Source organism: Scylla paramamosain, chromosome 2 (genome assembly GCF_035594125.1).
Source record: "Scylla paramamosain isolate STU-SP2022 chromosome 2, ASM3559412v1, whole genome shotgun sequence".
In the NCBI taxonomy this organism is placed as follows: domain Eukaryota; kingdom Metazoa; phylum Arthropoda; class Malacostraca; order Decapoda; family Portunidae; genus Scylla; species Scylla paramamosain.
Genome location: NC_087152.1, coordinates 34,065,005 through 34,086,019, shown reverse-complemented (window position 1 = coordinate 34,086,019; position 21,015 = coordinate 34,065,005). Strand labels below are relative to the sequence as shown.

The following is a 21,015-nucleotide window of genomic DNA, read 5'->3' as shown; positions in this document are numbered from 1 at the left end:
CCTCCTCCTTACTTTTCTCTCCTAAGCAGTGAATTATGTAATCAGAAGACGGGAAGAGCGAAAATACCCCTGGTTTTGGTAATGCTTGTAGTGGTGGTGGTGAAAAGTGAGGCGTCTGATAGTGGTGATGATGGCACTTAGGAAAAACGTTTATCAGTCATATTAATTGTTGATCGGTTGTAAATGGTGTAGGTGACAAGACTGCTGTTGATGGTGGTGGTGGTGTATGCATATGGTAGCAGTGTTGGTGGTGTAAATGAGAAGATGGTGGTGGTGGTGGTGGTGGTGTTAGTAGTGCTGTAACTGCCAAGATTGTTGTCTTTATAGTTTGGGCGCTGTCCCCGGTAAGTAATTCTTCTGTCTTATGGTGGCTTAGACCTCATACTGTCCACGCTCTTCTATTTTTGGAGGGTTATACGGTTGGCTCCGCCCGCTGTGGTTTTGAATTGACGCTCTTGTAGATACTCCTGCCACTGTCCAGAGCTCCCTGATGTGCTCGCGGTCGAGGATGGGATTGATGGGAGGCATTTTGGTAATCTTCGTTAATTCTCTCAGCGGTGGCCAGCTTCCTGCAGGGCATTGCCTCGGGTCACCAAGATAAGCATGTTGACCATTTGCCCATCCCCTCTTCACAGGTGGTGTTGCTGGTGATGTTAGTAGTTGATGTAAGTGTTATTGGTGACAATATTAAGTGGTCGCAGGTCGTAGCTTGCTGCCACCTGTCGTGACATTGTGCCACGTTGAGGACTTGGCATGCAGTGACGTAGATTAGATCTTCCGGAAACAATCTGACCTCGTCTCCTTTCAGCTATAGTCATCTGTTATTTTTTTATTTATTTATTTTATTTATTTTTTTTATTCAAGAAGGACACTTACCAATGGTAACAATAGAAAAAAAGGAACCCTCTGAAGGTGCCAATCCCTTAAGAAGACAATCTGAAAAGCAAGTTCAAAGTTACATTGAAGTGTCTTGGAGGGAAAATCTCCCAATTAACGGAGGAAAATCATCTGAAGCTTCTCCGGTTCGGAGGATCCTGAGGACGAATTGGAACGTTAGGAAAAGTTGTATATTTTGAGGTTACGATCTGAGGAGGCCAACAGAGATTACAAAGTGACAGGATAAGCAGGAGGATTAGATGTCTGAAAAGGTCAAGAATATTGGACCTATCTCAAAGGCGGTCAGGGATATGGGTTGGGTACTGCGCTAATTGCTCAAGGTCGTGGAAGATGGCAAAGTTAAAGGCTAGTTCACCAGGTTGGTCAGTTTAGAGAGATGAAAGTAAGAGGTAGTGGTTAACATTGAAATTTCCTAGAATGGAGATCTGCGGAAAGGGTAGAGTCAGGCTGTGCTCTACTTTAGAAATTAGTAAAAAAAAATTGTTATAGCTAGAGGAGTTAAATGAATGGTGCATAACACAAATTAATTTAGTCAGAGTGACTAATTTTGAAGCTAGTTGATATAAAATTCAGAAGACTCGAACGTGCGCACGAGAGCAAGTTAGGTCGTCGTTGAATTGAAAGCGAGGGTAGAGAAAGTAGGAGGGAACAGAAAAGGGGTTACTGTTACTAGTCTCAGAAACTTGTGTTTCAGTGATGAAAACAAGATGAGGTTTAGTAGAGGAGGTGTGATGTTCTGCAGATTGAAAATTATATACTGTATAAGGTTGCGAATGTTACAGAAATTAGAAATAGTAGAGGGAACTGTCAAAACACTTTGGGTTGATACCAGAAGAGCTGCCTGACCTGGGGAAATTTCTGGTCTTCTTTCCAGATAGGGACTCCTAAGATGATGTGGACACCATTTTCAATTATTGATATCATGTAACAGGTGTAGGCTTGTAAGATGCATGTATTGTAATGCGAGAAAGAAGAGAATTGTCTTTAGAAGTCAGGCTGTGACTTCCTTCTTGTCTTGGGAGACGCATTGAAAATCTTCAAGGTAACATTTCTGTTGGAAGCAAGTAAATTGTACCCGCCCAGGGAATGATAACCGTTTCAGCAGGTGTCTGCTATCTTATCAAAGCCCAAAACCAGTGTGTGTGAAATCTGGCTTAGCCTCTCCACCAACCAGTGCAGGAAGCTTTTGTCCTGCAGTGAAATCGTACTAGCTGATTACGACGACTGTGTTTATAATAGGCAGTGAATATATTTGGAATATATTTGGCAGTGAATATATAGGAATATATTTGTTTTGGTAGTAAAAGGTATAATAGTAGTTGTAGCTCTCTTGTCGTTGTCACTCAATAATTTTGCATTCACTTCTTACGCCACAGCCTCTAAAAGCCATACGTAAATTGAATAAGCACTTTAGCAAATAATGACAAAATATCAGCATTGAAGAAGAATCATAGAGAGAGAGAGAGAGAGAGAGAGAGAGAGAGAGAGAGAGAGAGAGAGAGAGAGAGAGAGAGTCCCCAATGCCCTTACTGTTCCTTTTAGTTATCTTTCCCATCACGCGAAGGGTGCGGGTTCACTAAGCAACAGGCACACAGACATGCGCTCCCAGGCGCGCCAAACTTGTTTACTCCTGGTATGTCAAGGTTACGTCAGTGGGATGGGGTGGGGAAGGGTGGAGTGGGGTGGATTTAGGTGAAGATGGAGGGGGAGGTGGGTAACTTTTTGGCCCATTCAGCCTTGAACTTGTACACCGCCAGGAGGTCATCAGGCACACCAGCTCTGACATAGTAACTGTGTGTGTGTGTGTGTGTTCGCTCGCTCGCTCGCTTAGGCCTAATAGTATCACAGGCCGCGTCACCTTCCTTCGAGCCGACTTTACTACAATGTCTGAGTTACGTTCTTGTCTTCCATATCTACTTTTAGCCAACTTAATCTGGTGTTTGGTGTGGGAGGGGGGTGGAATAGCGAAGGGGCAGCGTGGCTGGCTGGCTGGATACAAGGAAGGAGGGATTTCATTGATGATGTTCATTCTATTAGCACGGATAGTTGCGTTGCCAGCGAGTTGGATGGCTACTAAATGAGTTAACAAATTTACATAAGGAACCTGACGGGCCGGAAAACGAATGACTGACTCTACAAGTGTAACCAGTTCTCCCCCACCCCCTTTTTTTTTTTTTTCTCTCAACTTCATGGGGGAACGACAGAGAGGTGAGCTATTTTTATATTCGTCTTTGTGGTGCTCGGCCAACCTCTTACATGTTAATATTAAAACAAAACAAAAGGATCTGTTAAATAAATAAATAAATAAATAAATAGATAAATAAATGGTTAATAATTCGGCAGATTGAGTGAGTCACGAGATGACATAAGTAGCGAAAACTGTCGCTCTACAATTAATCACCTCTAATTACAAACTGACGAGGGAAAGATCAAAATGACTAACGTATTTTCTTTTACATGTGGAGAGTTAGTGATTACGCTGAGTTGTGTGTGTTTAGAGGAGTGAGTGGGAGAGTATGGTTCAACAGCCTGCGTTGCCAAGTCTCGTGGGTATATATCACGAAATGCGGGCGGATGGGTACGGTAGTGGAGGGCTGGGTTGCCATGGGAATAAATTTTGACCAGAGAGAGAAAGAGAGAGAGAGAGAGAAAGTAGTAGTAGTGGTAGTAGTAGTAGTAGTAGTAGTAGTAGTAGTAGTAGTAGTAGTAGTTAATATACATCTTGTCATAAATTAACAACCTATCCTAAACCAGAACGTCCAGCAGTATCATACAAGACACCCTCAGAAAACCTCACTAGCCAAGTAGATAAATAACTCTGATCTCCCATAAGTACCAATGTCGTCTGGGGGTGCCCGTGTTCCAGTAAGTCCCTCACCAGTGCGCCCCAGTTACCGTGTGTGTGTGTGTGTGTGTGTGTGTGTGTGTGTGTGTGTGAGTGTGTGTGTGTATTTTGGCTCAAGGTCGAGGAGAAGTAGTGACGTAATGGCTTGGGCACGTGGTCGAGGCAGGGGAGGAAGAATGAGAGAGGACCGCGAGGAATTGAGTCTGCGAAAAATGAGGGATAATTATGAGCCAGTTACAGGAAGAGGAAGGGACATGAAGGGAAACTTTATGTGGAGGCGGGTAGAGGTTGAATATGAGAATGACAGACTGTGACAGATAGAGAAGAAGGGAAGGCGACGTGATAGTGAGGATAGAAGAGGGAGACCGGATGACGAAAAGCGGGAAGTGAATAAAGGTGATTAGATTGAATAGCGTTGATCATGAGAGGAAGTAGAGGCAGTGTTGCATAGAGAGAGAGAGAGAGAGAGAGAGAGAGAGAGAGAGAGAGAGAGAGAGAGAGAGAGAGAGAGAGATCGTTGTTCTCCTGTGATCAGTGATACTAGTCAATTATATAATTATTTTGATATTCTCTCTCTCTCTCATCTCTCTCTCTCTCTCTCCTCTCTCTCTCTCTCTCTCTCTCTCTCTCTCTCTCTCTCTCTCTCTCTCTCTCTCTCTCTCTCTCTCTCTCGTTGACTAGTGATTGCAAGATGGAATGAAATTGTTCGTGGAAGTTGTGAAGAACAAGATTCTAGTGGTTGTGGTGATGATAAATGGTAATGGTGTTGATGAAAGGGATGATGATGAAGTGGATGATGTTGCTGAAGTTAGTAGTGGTTGTGTTCTTGTTACTCGAGTTGGAGGAAGTGTAAGAGGGTGAGGTAATGATGGTGAGGAGGAGGAGGAGGAGGAGGAGGAGGAGGAAGTGGTGGTGAAGGAAGTGGCGGTGAAGGAGGAGGAGGAGGAGGAGGAGGAGGAGGAGGAGGAGGTGGTGGTGGTGATGATGGTGATGGTGAGAGTGGTAGTGGTGTTGTGTAAAGGCAACATTTTCTCCTTCGTCATGATCCCTTTTACAGCGGTGAGGACAGTGACTTGCAGCGCTTGGTGAGGGGAGACAATTCGATATTTCGTCGCCAGTGGGAATACTCGTAATAATAATAATAATAATAATAATAATAATAATAATAATAATAATAATAATGGGTAGGTTGTGGAGGCTTGTCCTGCAGGAGAGTCGTGGAGAAAACTGGGGAGGAGCCTTTGTTCTGCATGGAGTGGTGCAGACTTAATAATAATAATAAAGAAAAAAAAAAAAAAAAAAAAAAAAAAAAAAAAAATATTATATATATATATATATATATATATATATATATATATATATATATATATATATATATATATATATATATATTATATATATATATATATATATATATTATATATATATATATATATATATATATATATATATATATATATATATATATATATATATATATATATATATATATATATAATTTATTTATTTGTTTATTTATTTATATATTTTATTTCAAGAATGATGACATAAAATTTACAGTGATGACGTTAATTAAAAGAAAGAAATAGTGCCACTTTTAATTATATTGATCAGGTTCCATGTGAGAGGCAGTAAAGTTGAACTACGCACTTCTAGATTGGACATTTTTCAATGATTGGAAAACGTTGTCCATCGTAGTGTGTACATGATTCCAACACAGGCACCATAGATACTAAAGGGAACACACTGGTCACTTTTACGACTATTCTTTAATCTTTTGCGTCACGTACATTAATACTGGAACACATTCAACCTAACACATATATAACCGTTAGTTAAATTGCATAGTGCCTAAAGGTAACAGGGTTTTCAGTCCATCTTTTCCTCACTCGGCCCTGCTCTTCGCTGTTACCAATGTCTTGTGCTCTTATGAAAGCAAAGCGGCCATAGTAGTGAGGAGGGAAGAAGGGAAAGATCTGTATCCAAGGTTCTTCCCACTCCGTGCCGTGCGGGGGCGGAGGCAGAGGGATTTTTCAAGTGTAGTAAAGTGACAAAATGAAAGGAAATGTGGCAGGGGTGGAGAGAGAGAGAGAGAGAGAGAGAGAGAGAGAGAGAGAGAGAGAGAGAGAGAGAGAGAGAGAGAGAGAGAGAGGTAAGAAGTGTGCAGATAGTGGAAGGAAAGAGCAAAGAAGCAGGAGGGAAAAGTTCGAGACTACCACACACTTCACTACCCACTCTCACATCTTAAACTCTCTCTCTCTCTCTCTCTCTCTCTCTCTCTCTCTCTCTCTCTCTCTCTCTCTCTCTCTCTCTCTCTCTCTCTCTCTCTCTCTCTCTCGTCGCCTCTTCATGGTGAGAGGTGAGCAGGGGATTGAGTTCTGGGAGGGAGGGGGGAGAGGCTGGAAAGGGGGAATTGGGGAGGAGAGACTTAAACTTTTAAACAAACAACTCGCACATTTAAATAAGTTAAGCTGCACGCACCATGTTGTCTTCCGTATGTTATTCTTTTTTAATTGTTGTTATGGCGGTGGTGATTACATTATTATTATTATTGTTATTATTATTATTATTATTGTTATTATTATTATTGTTATTATTATTATTATTATTATTATATATCACCAGTAGTAGTAGTGATAGTAGTAGTTGTTATTAGTTATTGGATTTTTTTATTTGTAGTAGTAGTAGTAGTAGTAGTAGTAATAGTAGTTGTTGTTACTGTTCTTGGATTTTTTTTTTATTATTATTTTCAAGGGAGTAAGAAAATTTGAGACTGGTAACTACTTCAGGAAATGAGAAAAAGATAATATTTATATGTTGTGAAGCTAATGTAAATGCTAAGGATAATTTATGGTATGTGAAGGTATTACTTTTGTTGTTTGTGCTCGCTACTACTGCCACTGTTTTGTTGTTTTGCAGAAGTTGTGCTTAGTAGTAGTGGTGGTGGTGTCCCGATATCTATTTTCGATTTTATTTTTTTTTTTTTTAGTCGTTTTTTTTTTTATATATATATTTTTTTTTTTTTTAACAGAGTAGGGTATCTTGCACAGCTGACTTTCGTGTTGCATGGTCAGTGAGGATCAGTCACCCCAGAGACCTAGAGGCTGAGACACTGAATTGAATCATTTAAGTGTGTGTGTGTGTGTGTGTGTGTGTGTGTGTGTGTGTGTGTGTGTGTGTGGTTGTGTGTGTGTGGTTGTGGTTGTTGTTGTTGTTGTTGTTGTTGTTGTTGTTGTTGTCTCGGCTGTCCTCTTTCATTGGGGATGTTGGCATCAACATATAGATTATTATTATTATTATTATTATTATTATTATTATTATTATTATTATTATTATTATTATTATTATTTTATCATCATCATTACCATTACAATTATTGTAGTATTTGTTGTTGTTGTAATAACAGCATTATTATTATTATTAGTAGTAATAGTAATAATAGTAGTAGTAGTAGTAGTAGTAGTAGTAATAATAGTAGTAGTAGTGGTGGTGGTGCTTCGCAGTAAGGCCTCTCGAACAAAAAAATATCTTTAAGCTTTACTGCTCAGTCACTTCCATAACGACGTGCAATATGTAAATATTCATGGATTCGTGTGTGTGTGTGTGTGTGTGTGTGTGTGTGTGTGTGTGTGTGTGTGTGTTTGTCGCAGTTACGAAGCGCTGTTCGTCTTCTCTGCATGTGTTGTTGCAACATACCTGTGGTTCGTGTTTTTTTTTTTTTTTTTTTTTACTCAATTCTCTCTCTCTCTCTCTCTCTCTCTCTCTCTCTCTCTCTCTCTCTCTCTCTCTCTCTCTCTCTCTCTCTCTCTCTCTCTCTCTTATTCTATTCCTCACCTTCATTCCTTCGTTTCCTCCTTCCTTCAATGGCGAGTTGAAATGTCGTGGTTGAATGTCGTGGAAGTTCCTTCCCCGGAACTTTATATTGCCCACAAAACAATAAAAAGGTAAATTTCTTTCATTTCTTGCTTTACTGCTGCTTTCATGGATATTGTATCTTATTTCCAGAATTGTCGCTGCTGCTGCTGCTGTTGTTTTTTTATTGTTATTATAATCATTATCATAATGTTTACTATCATATTTTCCCTGCTTCTACGATCACTACCTTTTACACACACACACACACACACACACACACACACACACACACACACACACACACACACACACACACACACACACACACACACACACACACCAACAACAACAACTACAACACCACCACCACCAACAACAACAACAACAACAACAACTACAACACCACCACCACCACCACCAACAACAACAACAACAACAACAACACCACCAACCCCCCACCACCACCACCAACAACAACAACAACAACAACAACAACAACAACAACACAACTCAACAACAATAGCAATGCACCACCATTAACTCAACAACAAAAACAACAACCGTAGTTCACCTCATTCACCACCACACCCACCACCATCACCCACACCATCATCACACCCCAACACCACGCCACCACAGCCACAAAGCACACCACGCCCCGCCACTCACCACAACCATCTTCCACAGAGCTCTCGGAGGAATGGGCCACCCTGCGCGAGCCAGTGGTGGAGGGCGTCACATTCTACTGTAAATACCTAGGCTCTACCTTAGTGGACGACCCTAAGGGCGAGGCGGCCACGGCAGAGGCGATCAAGCGCATCATCCACACAGCCAAGCAGGTGGCGCGCAAGCCCGAGCGGGTGGCGCTGCATGTCTCCCTAAAAGGCATCCGCATGGAGGACAGCATGACCAAGGAGCTGCTGCTGCAAACCTCCATCTACAAGTGAGTGTGTGGCGGGGAGGGACTTGTTAGTTTATTCACAGGAAAAGCAACGACCGAGGACAACAAAATTAGAAGGAAAGAAAGGCCACAGAGGTGCCAGTCCCCAAAGAGAAACGATCGTCAGAAATCGGAGGGTAAGTGTCTTGAAACCTCCGTCTTGATAGAGTTCGGGTCATAGGAAGGAGGAAATGCGGAAGCAGGCAGGGTGTTCGATTTTTACGTTATGAATATTCTTCTTTTACGTGTATTGTTTACTTTATTTATTAGCCATATAATGCGTCTACAGGTGTGTGTGTGTGGCGGGAATAGACTTGCTGGTCCATTCACTTATACTTCTCTGTTTATATGTACGTTTAGTATATTTAACTCTTATATGTATTATCACCCTGGTATTTATTAACCTGATGCCACGTCTGCAAGTGAGTGCGTTAGAGGAATCGACTTAACTGGTTCTTTCACTTTCGTTTTTTTCTTTCTTATTTATGTCTATAATATCCATCTATTAGTTACCTGAATCATTCATCTTTGTATTGATTAACTTATATACTGTGTCAGCAAGCAAGTGAGTGTGTGGTAAGGAATATTGATCTGTTAGTGTATGGCTTGGCTATCTAGCATCTGTTTATTAGCTATACACCACATCTACCAGTGAGTGTGTGGTAATGGTCGAGTGGTGATTCATTCTCTGATTTTTTTATATTTTTATATGTAGATGATTTGCCTTTATAATATTCTTGTTATCTTCTGTTATTCTTCTGTTATTACTCGTCTTCTATACAGTATTTATTACCATCAACAAGCGAGTCAGTGGCAACGATTGACTAATTGAATTATTTGTTATTTTTCTTTTCAAATAATTATTAAGGTCTTACAAAATTCATCTGTCCCTGCATTATTCATCTACTATCTATATAAGCCATATTCCACATCAATATATGAGCGGAAGGAATGACGGTTTAATTTTCTTTTTCTGTCAGTTATCAGCTGGATTCAAATACATTTTTTCTTTTAGTGTGATGGGAAATACCAAATAACTGGTGTGTTGCTTGTTGCACCGCGATAAAGGGAAACTTTACTTGGATAAGGAAAGTGGGGTAAGGGACTTTTAGAGAGAGAGAGAGAGAGAGAGAGAGAGAGAGAGAGAGAGAGAGAGAGAGAGAGAGAGAGAGAGAGAGATGTGCTTAGGTTGTTCGTGTGAGTAAGGGAAGGAAGGAGAAAGAGGCTGGGAAAACATGTTTATTTACGTTGTTAAAGCAAGGAGGAGGATTGCGTGACGGAAGAAATGAGGAAGACGAGAGAAAGAAGAGAGTTTTGCACCAAGGGGCTGCTGCTGCTGGAGATCATATTTACAAGTGAATGAGAGAAAGGAGAGGCAGGGTAAGGAACTTGTTTACTATCAAAGCACCTCGATCTTTTTTTTTTTTTTTTCTCTTCCACTCAAAATTTCCTGTCCGTTTGAGGATGAATCAGGTTGAAAGAAGTAAAAGGAAACGTGTTTTTCAGGGAGTTTGTTTGTGGAAGGAAATTTTTGTGAGGCAGATTATAATGCAATGAGAAGAGAAAAGTCCATTGTGTTCCGTATTAGGAAATTGAACCATCGTGTTATTGCATTTGTAATATGTAACTGTTGAGGTACCTTGTGAAATTCAAGTGTACATTATTTCTGGTCATTCTATGCTACGAAGGAAGAAGAGAAGTAGGAACGAGAAAATGAATAACGGAAAGGAAGGAGGGAGAGAAGCGAGGAAGTATGACGAGAAAGAAGGAAGGAAGAATAGGAGGGAGGGGAAAATAAAGATGCATTTGGGTATTATTAAGGAATACGAGTGAGAGGTGAAGAGAGGAAGAGTGAAGAAGGAAGTAACGATAGTAACAGTGAAGAGGGGATATTGATGTAAAGGATTTTCAGTGAGGGGGATGAAATAAAAGAAGAGTGAAGGGCTGGGGAGACTGAAAGGAAGAAATGAAGGAAGGTGGCAATCAGTGAGAGAGGGAAGGAAGTTAGGTGAGGAATATATTATGAAAGAATTGCCACTACTGACGGGAAATAAGAGGGCGTTACGTTAACCTTGTGTATTACTGACCATCTTTGAGAGAGAGAGAGAGAGAGAGAGAGAGAGAGAGAGAGAGAGAGAGAGAGAGAGAGAGAGAGAGAGAGAGGGAGCGGGGGGATCAGTAAAAACAGGAAAATGATAGATTGCAACTTTGTGTTAGTCATGTAACCAAGAATAAACAATACAGAGAAGGGAAAGTGAATGAGAAAGTTAACACGAAGAAAGTAAGAGTTTATGTAAAGGGCGAAATTTTGTAATGCGTACATATATTTCTTTGTCCATGTAATTTTTATAGTTCTTTTTTTATTATATTGCATTACTAATTATGATTCTCTCTCTCTCTCTCTCTCTCTCTCTCTCTCTCTCTCTCTCTCTCTCTCTCTCTCTCTCTCTCTCTCTCTCTCTCTCTCTCTCTCTCTCTCTCTCTCACATTGTTATTGGTGTTGGTAAAAGTTTGTAATTGGTTCAGAATACTGTAGTGTTGTGGGAGGCAATAGTTACGAATGCTGTGGTTACAACTTTCACTTCCCCTGAGTAATATCAAACTAGAAACAAATAAAACCAACAATGGAGACTTCTGTTTCTCACCAGCTGCAGTTGCCTCGGGTATTTCAGTACTTTGTTTTTTTTTACATTTTTATTATTTGTATCACTTCTAAACGAAAAAAAAAAAAAAAAAAAAAAAAGGTCATAAATTCACCTCGTAAACTAAACCGTATGAAGTGTGTCATCCCACTGCAAATATTGGGTAGACAGATGTAGAATACGGCCTGTTTGTGATGTCGGTCTATTTTTCGCACTATTAAATAAATAAATAAAAGTAAATAAACGAAAAAAATAGATAATCGTAGCCCTGCACCATACTTCACAAACAACATTAACCGTACATTTTGCCTAACTCTTACTTTATACTAGAGTAAATATTCTCTTAACATGCAGGTCATGTAATAAAGTGCAATCAGACAGCGTAACAAGGACTTCAGGAACCCGTCACTGTTTGAAACCCGCTGGAAAATCTAGACTGAAGCAAAACCTTTCAGAGTTAATAGTACAAAATGGATAAACAGCCACAAAGTTGAGTTCGTATGTTGGCGTCCTTGAAGTCGGTAGCAGCGGGGTTGATCTTTAGCGTGGCGACTTCCTTCCTGTGTACGTGGGCAGCGTGTTAATTGAAAGTGTTCTTACCCCGTAAGGAAAGAAGGAAGGACGTGTGTGTGGGGTGCTCTCTGGAGGCGGCGGGACGGTCAGCGGATAGAGTAGTAAAGGGAACCGTGTGCTAATTGTGTCATTGATTTCTCTCTCTCTCTCTCTCTCTCTCTCTCTCTCTCTCTCTCTCTCTCTCTCTCTCTCTCTCTCTCTCTCTCTCTCTATATATATATATATATATATATATATATATATATATATATATATATATATATATATATATTATGTTATATTGCGGGATAATTAGAATTTTGACCGATGCGTTGCCACCACATAGTGAATTAGACAGATAATGTAATCACAGTAAGTGTGTGGGGCATATTTCAGTGTTGAGTTAATCATTCCTCTCCCTCCCTCTCTCCTTGATATCACCTCACCAGCTGACTCACTGCGGAGTAATTGGAATGTTTATACGTCGTCACTAATTACTAGTCTAAATATTAATGAAGTAAACATATTCAATCTGTAATAATCATCTTATTCAGATTTAAACATAGAAATCGACGATAATCATCAACTTCAACAAGTGTGCTGAGATCCTTACGCCTTGAGGGATAAATCTTTCTGTAGTACTGCTAGCGATAGAGAGCTTTCGTGGAGTAATGACCGTTTGCAATGACAATAACAAATCTACCTGAAAACACCATCGGTAGACCGTGCTGTGGCATGAAACTGTCTGTATATGTATGAGCAGCCTTGATGCTTGCTCACACACACACACACACACACACACACACACACACACACACACACACACACACACACACACACACACACACACACACACACACACACACACCGTTTTAGATTACACCTCGATAGGAAAGAAAGGAACGTCTGGTGTGTATGTGTGTGTGTGTGTGTGTGTGTGTGTAGAAATGAAGATGACATGGAATTGGAAATGAAGGACATGGAATGAAAGGGAAGAGAAAGACAAGCAGGAAAAGGAGAGTAGAAGAGATGTAAGGAAGGAAAGGAAAAAATAAAAGAACGGTTTTATAGTAGTGGTAGCATTAGGAGGAGGGGAAGGAGGTAGTAGCTGTGGTAGTGACACTTGTTTTGATACATACATGGAGGTGAGGAGAAGGGAGAAGGGAGGGGGAGGTGGGGTCACTGCCCTTCAAGGCCAGCGGGAAGTGAGAGAGAGAGAGAGAGAGAGAGAGAGAGAGAGAGAGAGAGAGAGAGAGAGAGAGAGAGAGAGAGAGAGAGCCAACCAGCCCAAGGCGACTATTTGTTTATATTCACCGAGTTAATTGCGTCGCAGCTCAACCTTCGCCTCGCCTCCCGCTCCTCGCCACGCCGGCCTGCCCTCTCGCCTCCCTCGTGACTAACCAAATAAACACCGCTGCGCCCTCATACCTTTGTGTTAGAGAGAGAGAGAGAGAGAGAGAGAGAGAGAGAGAGAGAGAGAGAGAGAGAGAGAGAGAGAGAGAGAGAGAGAGAGAGAGAGAGAGAGATAATGGTAATGTGATTGAGAAAGCAGAGTTTATGAAACGAAAGTTGTGTATACGTGTGTAGGTTAATTGTATGCGATATTAGTGTGTGAGGAGTGACACATGAGAACAACAAACAGTAACGGATCTTTTGACCCAAAATAGGTTATTTTTGACAAAGACCGATATCTGATCTTTGGTAAAAGTTGAAGAAAATTATGTTCGGTGTTAATGCAGTTATTAGGAAAGCTTATAAATACTTACGAACAGTGTGTGTATATAAGATTTGTCACCCTTGTAAGCTCCCAGGTGACGCGGGGCCAGGTCTCCTGGCCTTACTCAGGCCTTTGTCAGAAGACGGCCCACATCAGATGGTGAATGTGAGGCTTGAGGACAAAGAAGCCCCCAGAGAGAGTGAAGGGGGGGCGGGTTGGCAGGGATGGAGGGGGTAAACGTCTCACTGACATGGCTTACACGTAGATGAGAATATTTTACATACAACTAAGTTTCCATGCCAGTCTTGGAGATATGACGTAATATGATTTATGTAACAGTCATTAAATTGGTTCTTGTCATCATTATTTATAGCTTGTTGCCACGTCAGTATATCAGAGGTACAAATATCGATGGTTTTAGTAATTGTACAATGTCACATTAACTTATTATTGGTGCATCTATAAATAGTTTAAGTAATCGTAGGGACGTATATGTCAGTTTAATGTCTTATTAGTACGATATCGATATCTTTCGTGGATTATGTTAGTTTTAGGTATTACAGATGCTGGAATCGATCGTTTTGTTAAATTTGCACTTTTTTTTTCTCTGGACTGGCTTAATATGCTTATCGTCACGAGCATAACAAAGACACCTAATTATCGTCTTTATTAAGAAATCAGGCAACGTATGTTATTTTACCAATTTATTTATCGATTGGTTTATAGATTGATTGCCTAATTTGACGCTACAGTATAATGCGTCACGTCCCGAGGCACCCTTAACACATCAGGTGACAAGTGCGTCATACAAGAAAATTCTCTTCTTCCTCCTGGTGTGAGCTGAATTTCAGCAAGTGTAGGGCCATGTGAGCTGCTTAGGCATACTTGGCAAGTGTGGCTGTCTGAAACGTCACGAAGGACGTTGCGGATCACATCATGCTAGGCCACGATATCATGATGCGAACCCACCAGCGTCGTGCATTACAGGGTTCAGGTACAATGGTCAAATTTCTGTTATTTCTTCACCTGCTCAATAAAAGTAACTCAACTTTGGTAAGGATTATTTATTTATTTATTTTATTTTATTTTTTTATATTTAATTTTAATGTCAAGAATTTACCCATGGAGATCCTATAACTTGGGTTTTGTTTATGTACAATTTATACTTTCATTCTTATTAATGATTAAATTATTTTTTTCCAATAGTAAAAAAGTCAATTCCTATTATGTTTGAATAATATTGTATCATAATTTTCTTTTAACTTTTACATATGTACAGTTTTATCAATCTGGTTTACAAGCAAACTATAAAGGTTTATCATTTGCTAAATACTAGTATTATGTGATTGGTTTCCACATGTTTGTTTTGATAGTTACGAGTAATTGTCACGTTTATTTTTAAATATTGCCACTTGTATATAAAACAGTAAATATATAAAACTAAAACCCCAATTAAAAGGCAAAAAAAAAGCCCCAATTACATGAGTAACGTTCTCATATAGCAGTGCATAGCTACTGGCACAGTGTGGGTGAGAGTGAGCACTGACGTGATAAATTATAGTAAATGATTCATCATACTGCACATGCTTACTAAATACGTATTAATTTGATTATACAGCCATATTATTGTATATCTTTTTTTTCATGTGCTGAACAAACTATACGTAAAATAATGCAGGCAATGCTACTAGTACCTTTGTTTTGCTGTGAGGACGTGGATCTGTTGTGCTGCCTCCTCGATGTTAATAGCAATATTTTAAGCTCATTCCAGTGAAAAAGCGGGTGATGTTGCAGCTGCGAAAATTATGATTCATTATAATAATTAACTATCATTACCAGAGTGGTTTTACTCTATTTCCGTCTTTAAACTCGACCAATTGAAGTGATACGATTATGACCAAGAGAGAGAGAGAGAGAGAGAGAGAGAGAGAGAGAGAGAGAGAGAGAGAGAGAGAGAGAGAGAGAGAGAGAGAGAGAGCAGGGACAAAACACTTGCCTTATTGACATAAAAATAACTTGAGAATTTTATTTAGCGTGTTTGTCAGTCTCTTGCCTTTGTGTCGTTTTTGTTCTCTCTCTCTCTCTCTCTCTCTCTCTCTCTCTCTCTCTCTCTCTCTCTCTCTCTCTCTCTCTCTCTCTCTCTCTCTCTCTCAAAACCAGATAGATATATAAGAGTAACATAAAGGACGTTATAATTTGGTATTGAAAAACGAAATATAAGAAGCTTGATTTAGTAAAGTATAAAGAGATATAGGTAAATGAGAATAAGCAAACACGCTCACAACCAAGAAGGCCTGGGTTCGAATCCAGGGCGCGGCGAGGCAAATGGGCGAGGCTCTTATTGTGTAGCCCCTGTTCACCTAGCAGCAAGTAGGTACGGGATGTAACCCGAGGGGTTGTGACCTCGCTGTCCCGGTGTGTGGTGTATGAGTGGTCACTATGAGCTCTGAGCTCTTTCCGTAGGGGAAGGGCTGGCTGGGTGACCATTAGACGACCGTAGGTGAATCACACACACACACACACACACACACACACACACACACACACACACACACACACACACACACACACACACACAGAATTGTAGGAAATGACTCGCCTCTCTCTGTCAAAAATATTCTCCGTTGATATTGATCGTGAGCCTTTGTCCATTTGGGGGCCGACCACGTCCTGGTGTTAATGGGATCGCCGCCCCTCGCCCTCCCAACCACCACCACTCCCACCACCTGCCTGCCTGCCCGCCCGCCCCTCATCACTGCACGCTGTTAAAGCCGTGGGTGCTCTGCCGATGCATGAGAGTTACTACGCTGTTCCATTTTCGTTTATCATTCGGTAGGAAACGTCATCTTGTCAGTTTTTTTTTTTTTTTTTTTTTATCTTACGATATCTTTGTGTTCATAGATATACGTAGTTAGTAGGGAAGAACACGTATATATTTTTTTTACAGTGTGTTTTATGTAACATACTTATACTGTATACTTTTTTTTGTCATTAAACATGCATACTTTTATATTCATATTTAGCTTCATACTAATGCATTAAGTAGAGTTTACATTCCCTCCCCCCCCCTCTCTCTCTCTCTCTCTCTCTCTCTCTCTCTCTCTCTCTCTCTCTCTCTCTCTCTCTCTCTCTCTCTCTCTCTCTCTCTCTCTCTCTCTCTCTCTTCAGAGGGTACTCGTAATTACACGTATTTCTTCATCAAACTATTCCTCAACTTATGTAACTCGTTTTATACGTAAAAAAGAATAAATAAAAAATAAATTAATCGGACGTACATGCCGTAGTGTATCCAATTTTTCATCGTCTCTCCTCCTTCCTTACCTTATCGCGCCGTGTTTTCTTGCGTCATATTATTATCCTGTATTGAGGTTAATGATAATGATCTTCATTCCTTCTCTTTATGTAATTATGTGTAATTAAATTTCTTTTCCTAATCTTTCACGTAAGAACTAGCAGCAACGTCTGAGTATGATTACCAGTTCTTGGTATCGTAACCTTTGTGTATTCATTTGTACTTCTCTTGTTAGAATTACCACCACCACCACCACCACCAAATAACTCAAGGAACGTATTCTCTATAGCATCCTTGAAATAACCTCACAGCCACTTTCCCTCCCCAGGATCTCTTATTGCTCTGCCGACGCCCACTACGACCACGTCTTTGCCTTCATCGCCACCAATGACAACGAGACGTGCGAATGCCATGCCTTCCTCTGCCCCAAGCGGAAGATGGTCAGTCTGCCAGCTCGCTCACTTTGATCAGGCGTCTGTCAGGAAGTCGAGTATTTGATTTAGTCTGACAGATGGTGGGGTTAAATTACACCTAGTCAACCACTCACTTGATCGTTCTGTCAGTCAGGCAGTCGAGTGCTATTTAGTTTAGTTATTCAGATGATAAGTTTGATTACAGTTGGTTAGTCACTGTGTCAGCCATTTAATCGATATGTCAGTCAAGCTAAGATCGATCGAGCAGTGAGACAGAGACAACACAAAGACCAGTCAGTCAGTCGGGATTAGATGGCTGGCAGTCAGACAAAGGTGGTCACAGTCAGTCAGTCAATCAGTCATTCTGGTCATTCAGGCAGAGTTGGTCAGTCAGTAAGTCAGACTAAAATTGTAATTCAGTTAGGCAAATGTTATAAATCATTCAGGTTATGTGGAGTCAGTCAGCCGTAAGACAATCAGTCAGCCGTACAGTCAGTTGCTCAAGTCAGTAAGTCACAGGTATTGCCAGACACTCAATCATTTTGTAAGGCTGTCAGTCCGTCAATGAATTATTCAAATTAAGATCATCAGTCACTAAGACAGTCATTTGCACAAGTCACCAAGTCAGTCTAGTGAAGTCAGTTATGCATTAAATCAGTGAGAGAAGCCAGGATTTCCTCCACCATTACATAAGAAGGAAATAGGCAGTTTCTCCCCTCTTTCCAACTTCCTGAGATACTTTGTGGGGAAACTTTTAATGATTCTCTCTCTCTCTCTCTCTCTCTCTCTCTCTCTCTCTCTCTCTCTCTCTCTCTCTCTCTCTCTCTCTCTCTCTCTCTCTCTCTCTCTCTCTCTCTCTCTCTCTCTCTCTCTCTCTCTCTCTCTCTCTCTCTCTCTCTCTCTCTCTCTACACACACACACACACACACACACACACACACACACACACACACACACACACCTTGCATGGTAACTAACCTTTTCCTCTTCTCTCCCTTTTCCATTCCACATCAATTTTTCCCTCATCTCCCCTACTTTACTCTGTTCTCCCCTCTTCTGCCATTAACACTTCACTTAATTCCCTTACCCTCATGTCCCCTCCTTTCCTTTCCAATTGAATTAGGTAATCTCTTTTTCTCCCCTCCTTTTCCTACTTTTCATTTGATGCCCTTTTATGGATTTTAATAATCATAATGTTTCCTCCCTTCTCTTTTATTCCTTCCTTTCCTTTCCAAGATAAACAAATATACCTATCTCTCTCTTCCACTTTTCTTTTCCTCTCCTTACTTTCCTTGCACAACAAATCTCTCCCCATTCTTCCTTTTTTCCACATCAAGTTTCTCTTCCTTCCCTTTCTCCCGCTGTCCCCATCCTGCCCTCAGTCTGACACCTTCTTCTTTCCACAGGCCCAGGCAGTGACAATCTCCATTGCCCAGGCATTCAACCTTGCCTATGAATGCTGGAAGATGTCCCTCGAGAACAAGGAGAGTGAGGAGACATATGGCCATGAGGAGCTGCCTGCTGAGGTGACGGTGAGTTGGGGAGGGGTTAGTGATGCTGCTGAAAGGGGAAGACTGTTTGAGAAGGTGTAGAAGAGAAGGTAATATAGACAGAGTTGTTTAATGAAATTGGTATGCTTCATTAATCATGCACACATACAGTATGGTTGGAAAGTTTTGTCACTGCCTGAAAAAAAAAATACTTTGTTTTGACAGGGAGTAAGGTTATGATGAATACACATGCATCATCAAAATCATCAGTATTCACTGGCATTACCCTTCCTCTTAACAGTCTCCACAAGGTGTTTAGGGACACATTATACAAGGTTTTGAAGGTAAGTTGGTGAAAAGCTGGCCCACAGTTGCTTGATTGCAGCCTCAAGGTTAGGCACAGATGACATGTCCATACTGTGCTGCTGTCTTTTCTTTTCCAATCATAAGTTTTTGATTGGATTGATATCTGGGCTGTTCCCAGGCCAATCACAAAAAAAAGGGAACTTTACAGTCTGTCAACCACTGTGAAACAGACTTTGCAAAATGTGCAGGGGCCAAATCCTTCATGATTTGTTTCTTCAAAAGAATCACACAACACATCACTTGAAAGTTTTTAGTACAGTGGAAACTCAGTTACTAAATGCCTCCCTTTTTTTAACAAATTGGTTTTTGAGCAAAATTCTGAATTCGTTATTGCTGCAGTTGTGGTACCATAATTTGGTTCTAGAACAAAGTTGCTTGATTTCAAATATTAAAAGACATAGCAAAAGCTGCCATTTATTACTAATTTATAATTTCTATAAATATTTTATGTATTTTATAGGAGAGAGACAGTGTTAGGGCTGATCTCACAGTTGCTTGGTAACATTCCCAAACAAGAGCCTTATGAATTAGGTAACAGGCTTTAGCAACACCTCAATCCAATTTCACAGTCATTGTTTTCGTGGTTATGGTGATCACCAACCTGGTAATGATCACAACAAAACAAATACCTCTGCTTCAGTTATGTTGATATGCCGGAGTCCCCTATTAGATAAAATGAGTCAATTCATGACATCCGCCAAACTCTGTGTATGCCAACCAGGCACATTACAAATCATCTATTTCTCTCTTCCTCAGTGCTGTACACATACATTGTTAGATTGAAATATTTTTGGTTTTATGGAAATACTTCTTGCCTACTAATTTTAAAACTGATTATTTATTTCTCAGTAAAACTATGATGCTTTTATTTTTTTTTTCATCATGATCTACCCAATGAAAGGATTAACAATGAATTGAATTAATCTAAACCAAATCTAATGGAAGCAAGCTTAGCCCTCGGATGGAAATGGTAATGGTGTTTCAATATTATCTGATATTTCTCTTAGGTGACAAATTCTATATGCCCTATGTATATGTGAGGATTATTACAGTTTTTAACCAAGGAGGCATAGTAGCTGAAATAAGGGTGACAGGTAGTGAAGTTTTCATCAGCTGGTAAAGTGAATTCATCCCACCATCTAAATTCTTCTTAAATTTTGTCACATTACTGTTAAAGCCTACAAAATGTTGTTGTATTGTTACATAATTTTAATATACAATTTAGAAAATAAAACAAGTACAAGAGGATAAGAACTTCTGATATTTGCAAAAAATAAATGCATTGGTAAGCTTCATTGGGGAGGCCTAGCAGCTCCCAAGCCAGCATTAATAAAGGTTCCAGTTTCTGGTAAGGATGAAAACAAACAACACCACGAAAAACGTCAGTGAAATCGGATTTGTTGTTGGTGGCAGACACCACCTTTCATCGGTAAATGTGATCCCATTGAAAAGCCTCAGTGTAAACAAATAATTTTCGGGATGAAATAAGGTAAAATGCGATACCATTGAAAAGCCTCAATGTAAACAATTCTCAGTGCTCAGGAGTAATCCTGAGCTGCCTGTGGCTCTTTCGATGACACCCAATGCCATCACTACTGCACAACTGCAGTTTTCCAGTAGCTTTTCCCAGCAGCAAGATGTCGAAGTGTTATGATCACCTTCATTTTGGTGGTAAATGGGTTGCTTCTCTCTTGTGTCCCTCTGTAAGGTTTCCCACACAAGATCAATGACAAAGAGAATACCTGCATGGTCTAAACAGTATCTTCTGATGAGTTCTTTGTCATAAAGTTCAATACATCCTTTCTTGATAAATAATTTGTGAGCTGGAGATGTTGTAAAGCAGCCATCTTGGCTGTGGGAGCATATGTCATAAGCTGCTAAGATAGGGTTGACTGGTGTATGGAAACAAATTAATCCATTTAACATTGATTCCTATGGGGAAAATAGTATTGGTTTTCAAACACTTTTGATTTCAAATGGTATTCAGGAACAAATTAAGTTCTAGA

General features: G+C 40.2%; 1 protein-coding gene across 5 annotated transcripts in view; it reads left to right on the top strand.

The window, feature by feature from the left end:
• Positions 1-21,015, top strand: part of LOC135113839 (low density lipoprotein receptor adapter protein 1-B-like) — a 75,798-nt gene that overhangs the window by 42,144 nt on the left and 12,639 nt on the right. For all 5 annotated transcript variants that reach the window (XM_064029464.1, XM_064029460.1, XM_064029470.1 and 2 more), the window contains exons 2-4: positions 8,285-8,540; positions 17,069-17,180; positions 18,560-18,685. In XM_064029464.1, coding sequence (XP_063885534.1) covers positions 8,491-8,540; positions 17,069-17,180; positions 18,560-18,685 — 288 coding nt within the window. In that variant the 5' untranslated portion in view covers positions 8,285-8,490. The remainder of the gene's footprint in view (positions 1-8,284; positions 8,541-17,068; positions 17,181-18,559; positions 18,686-21,015) is intronic.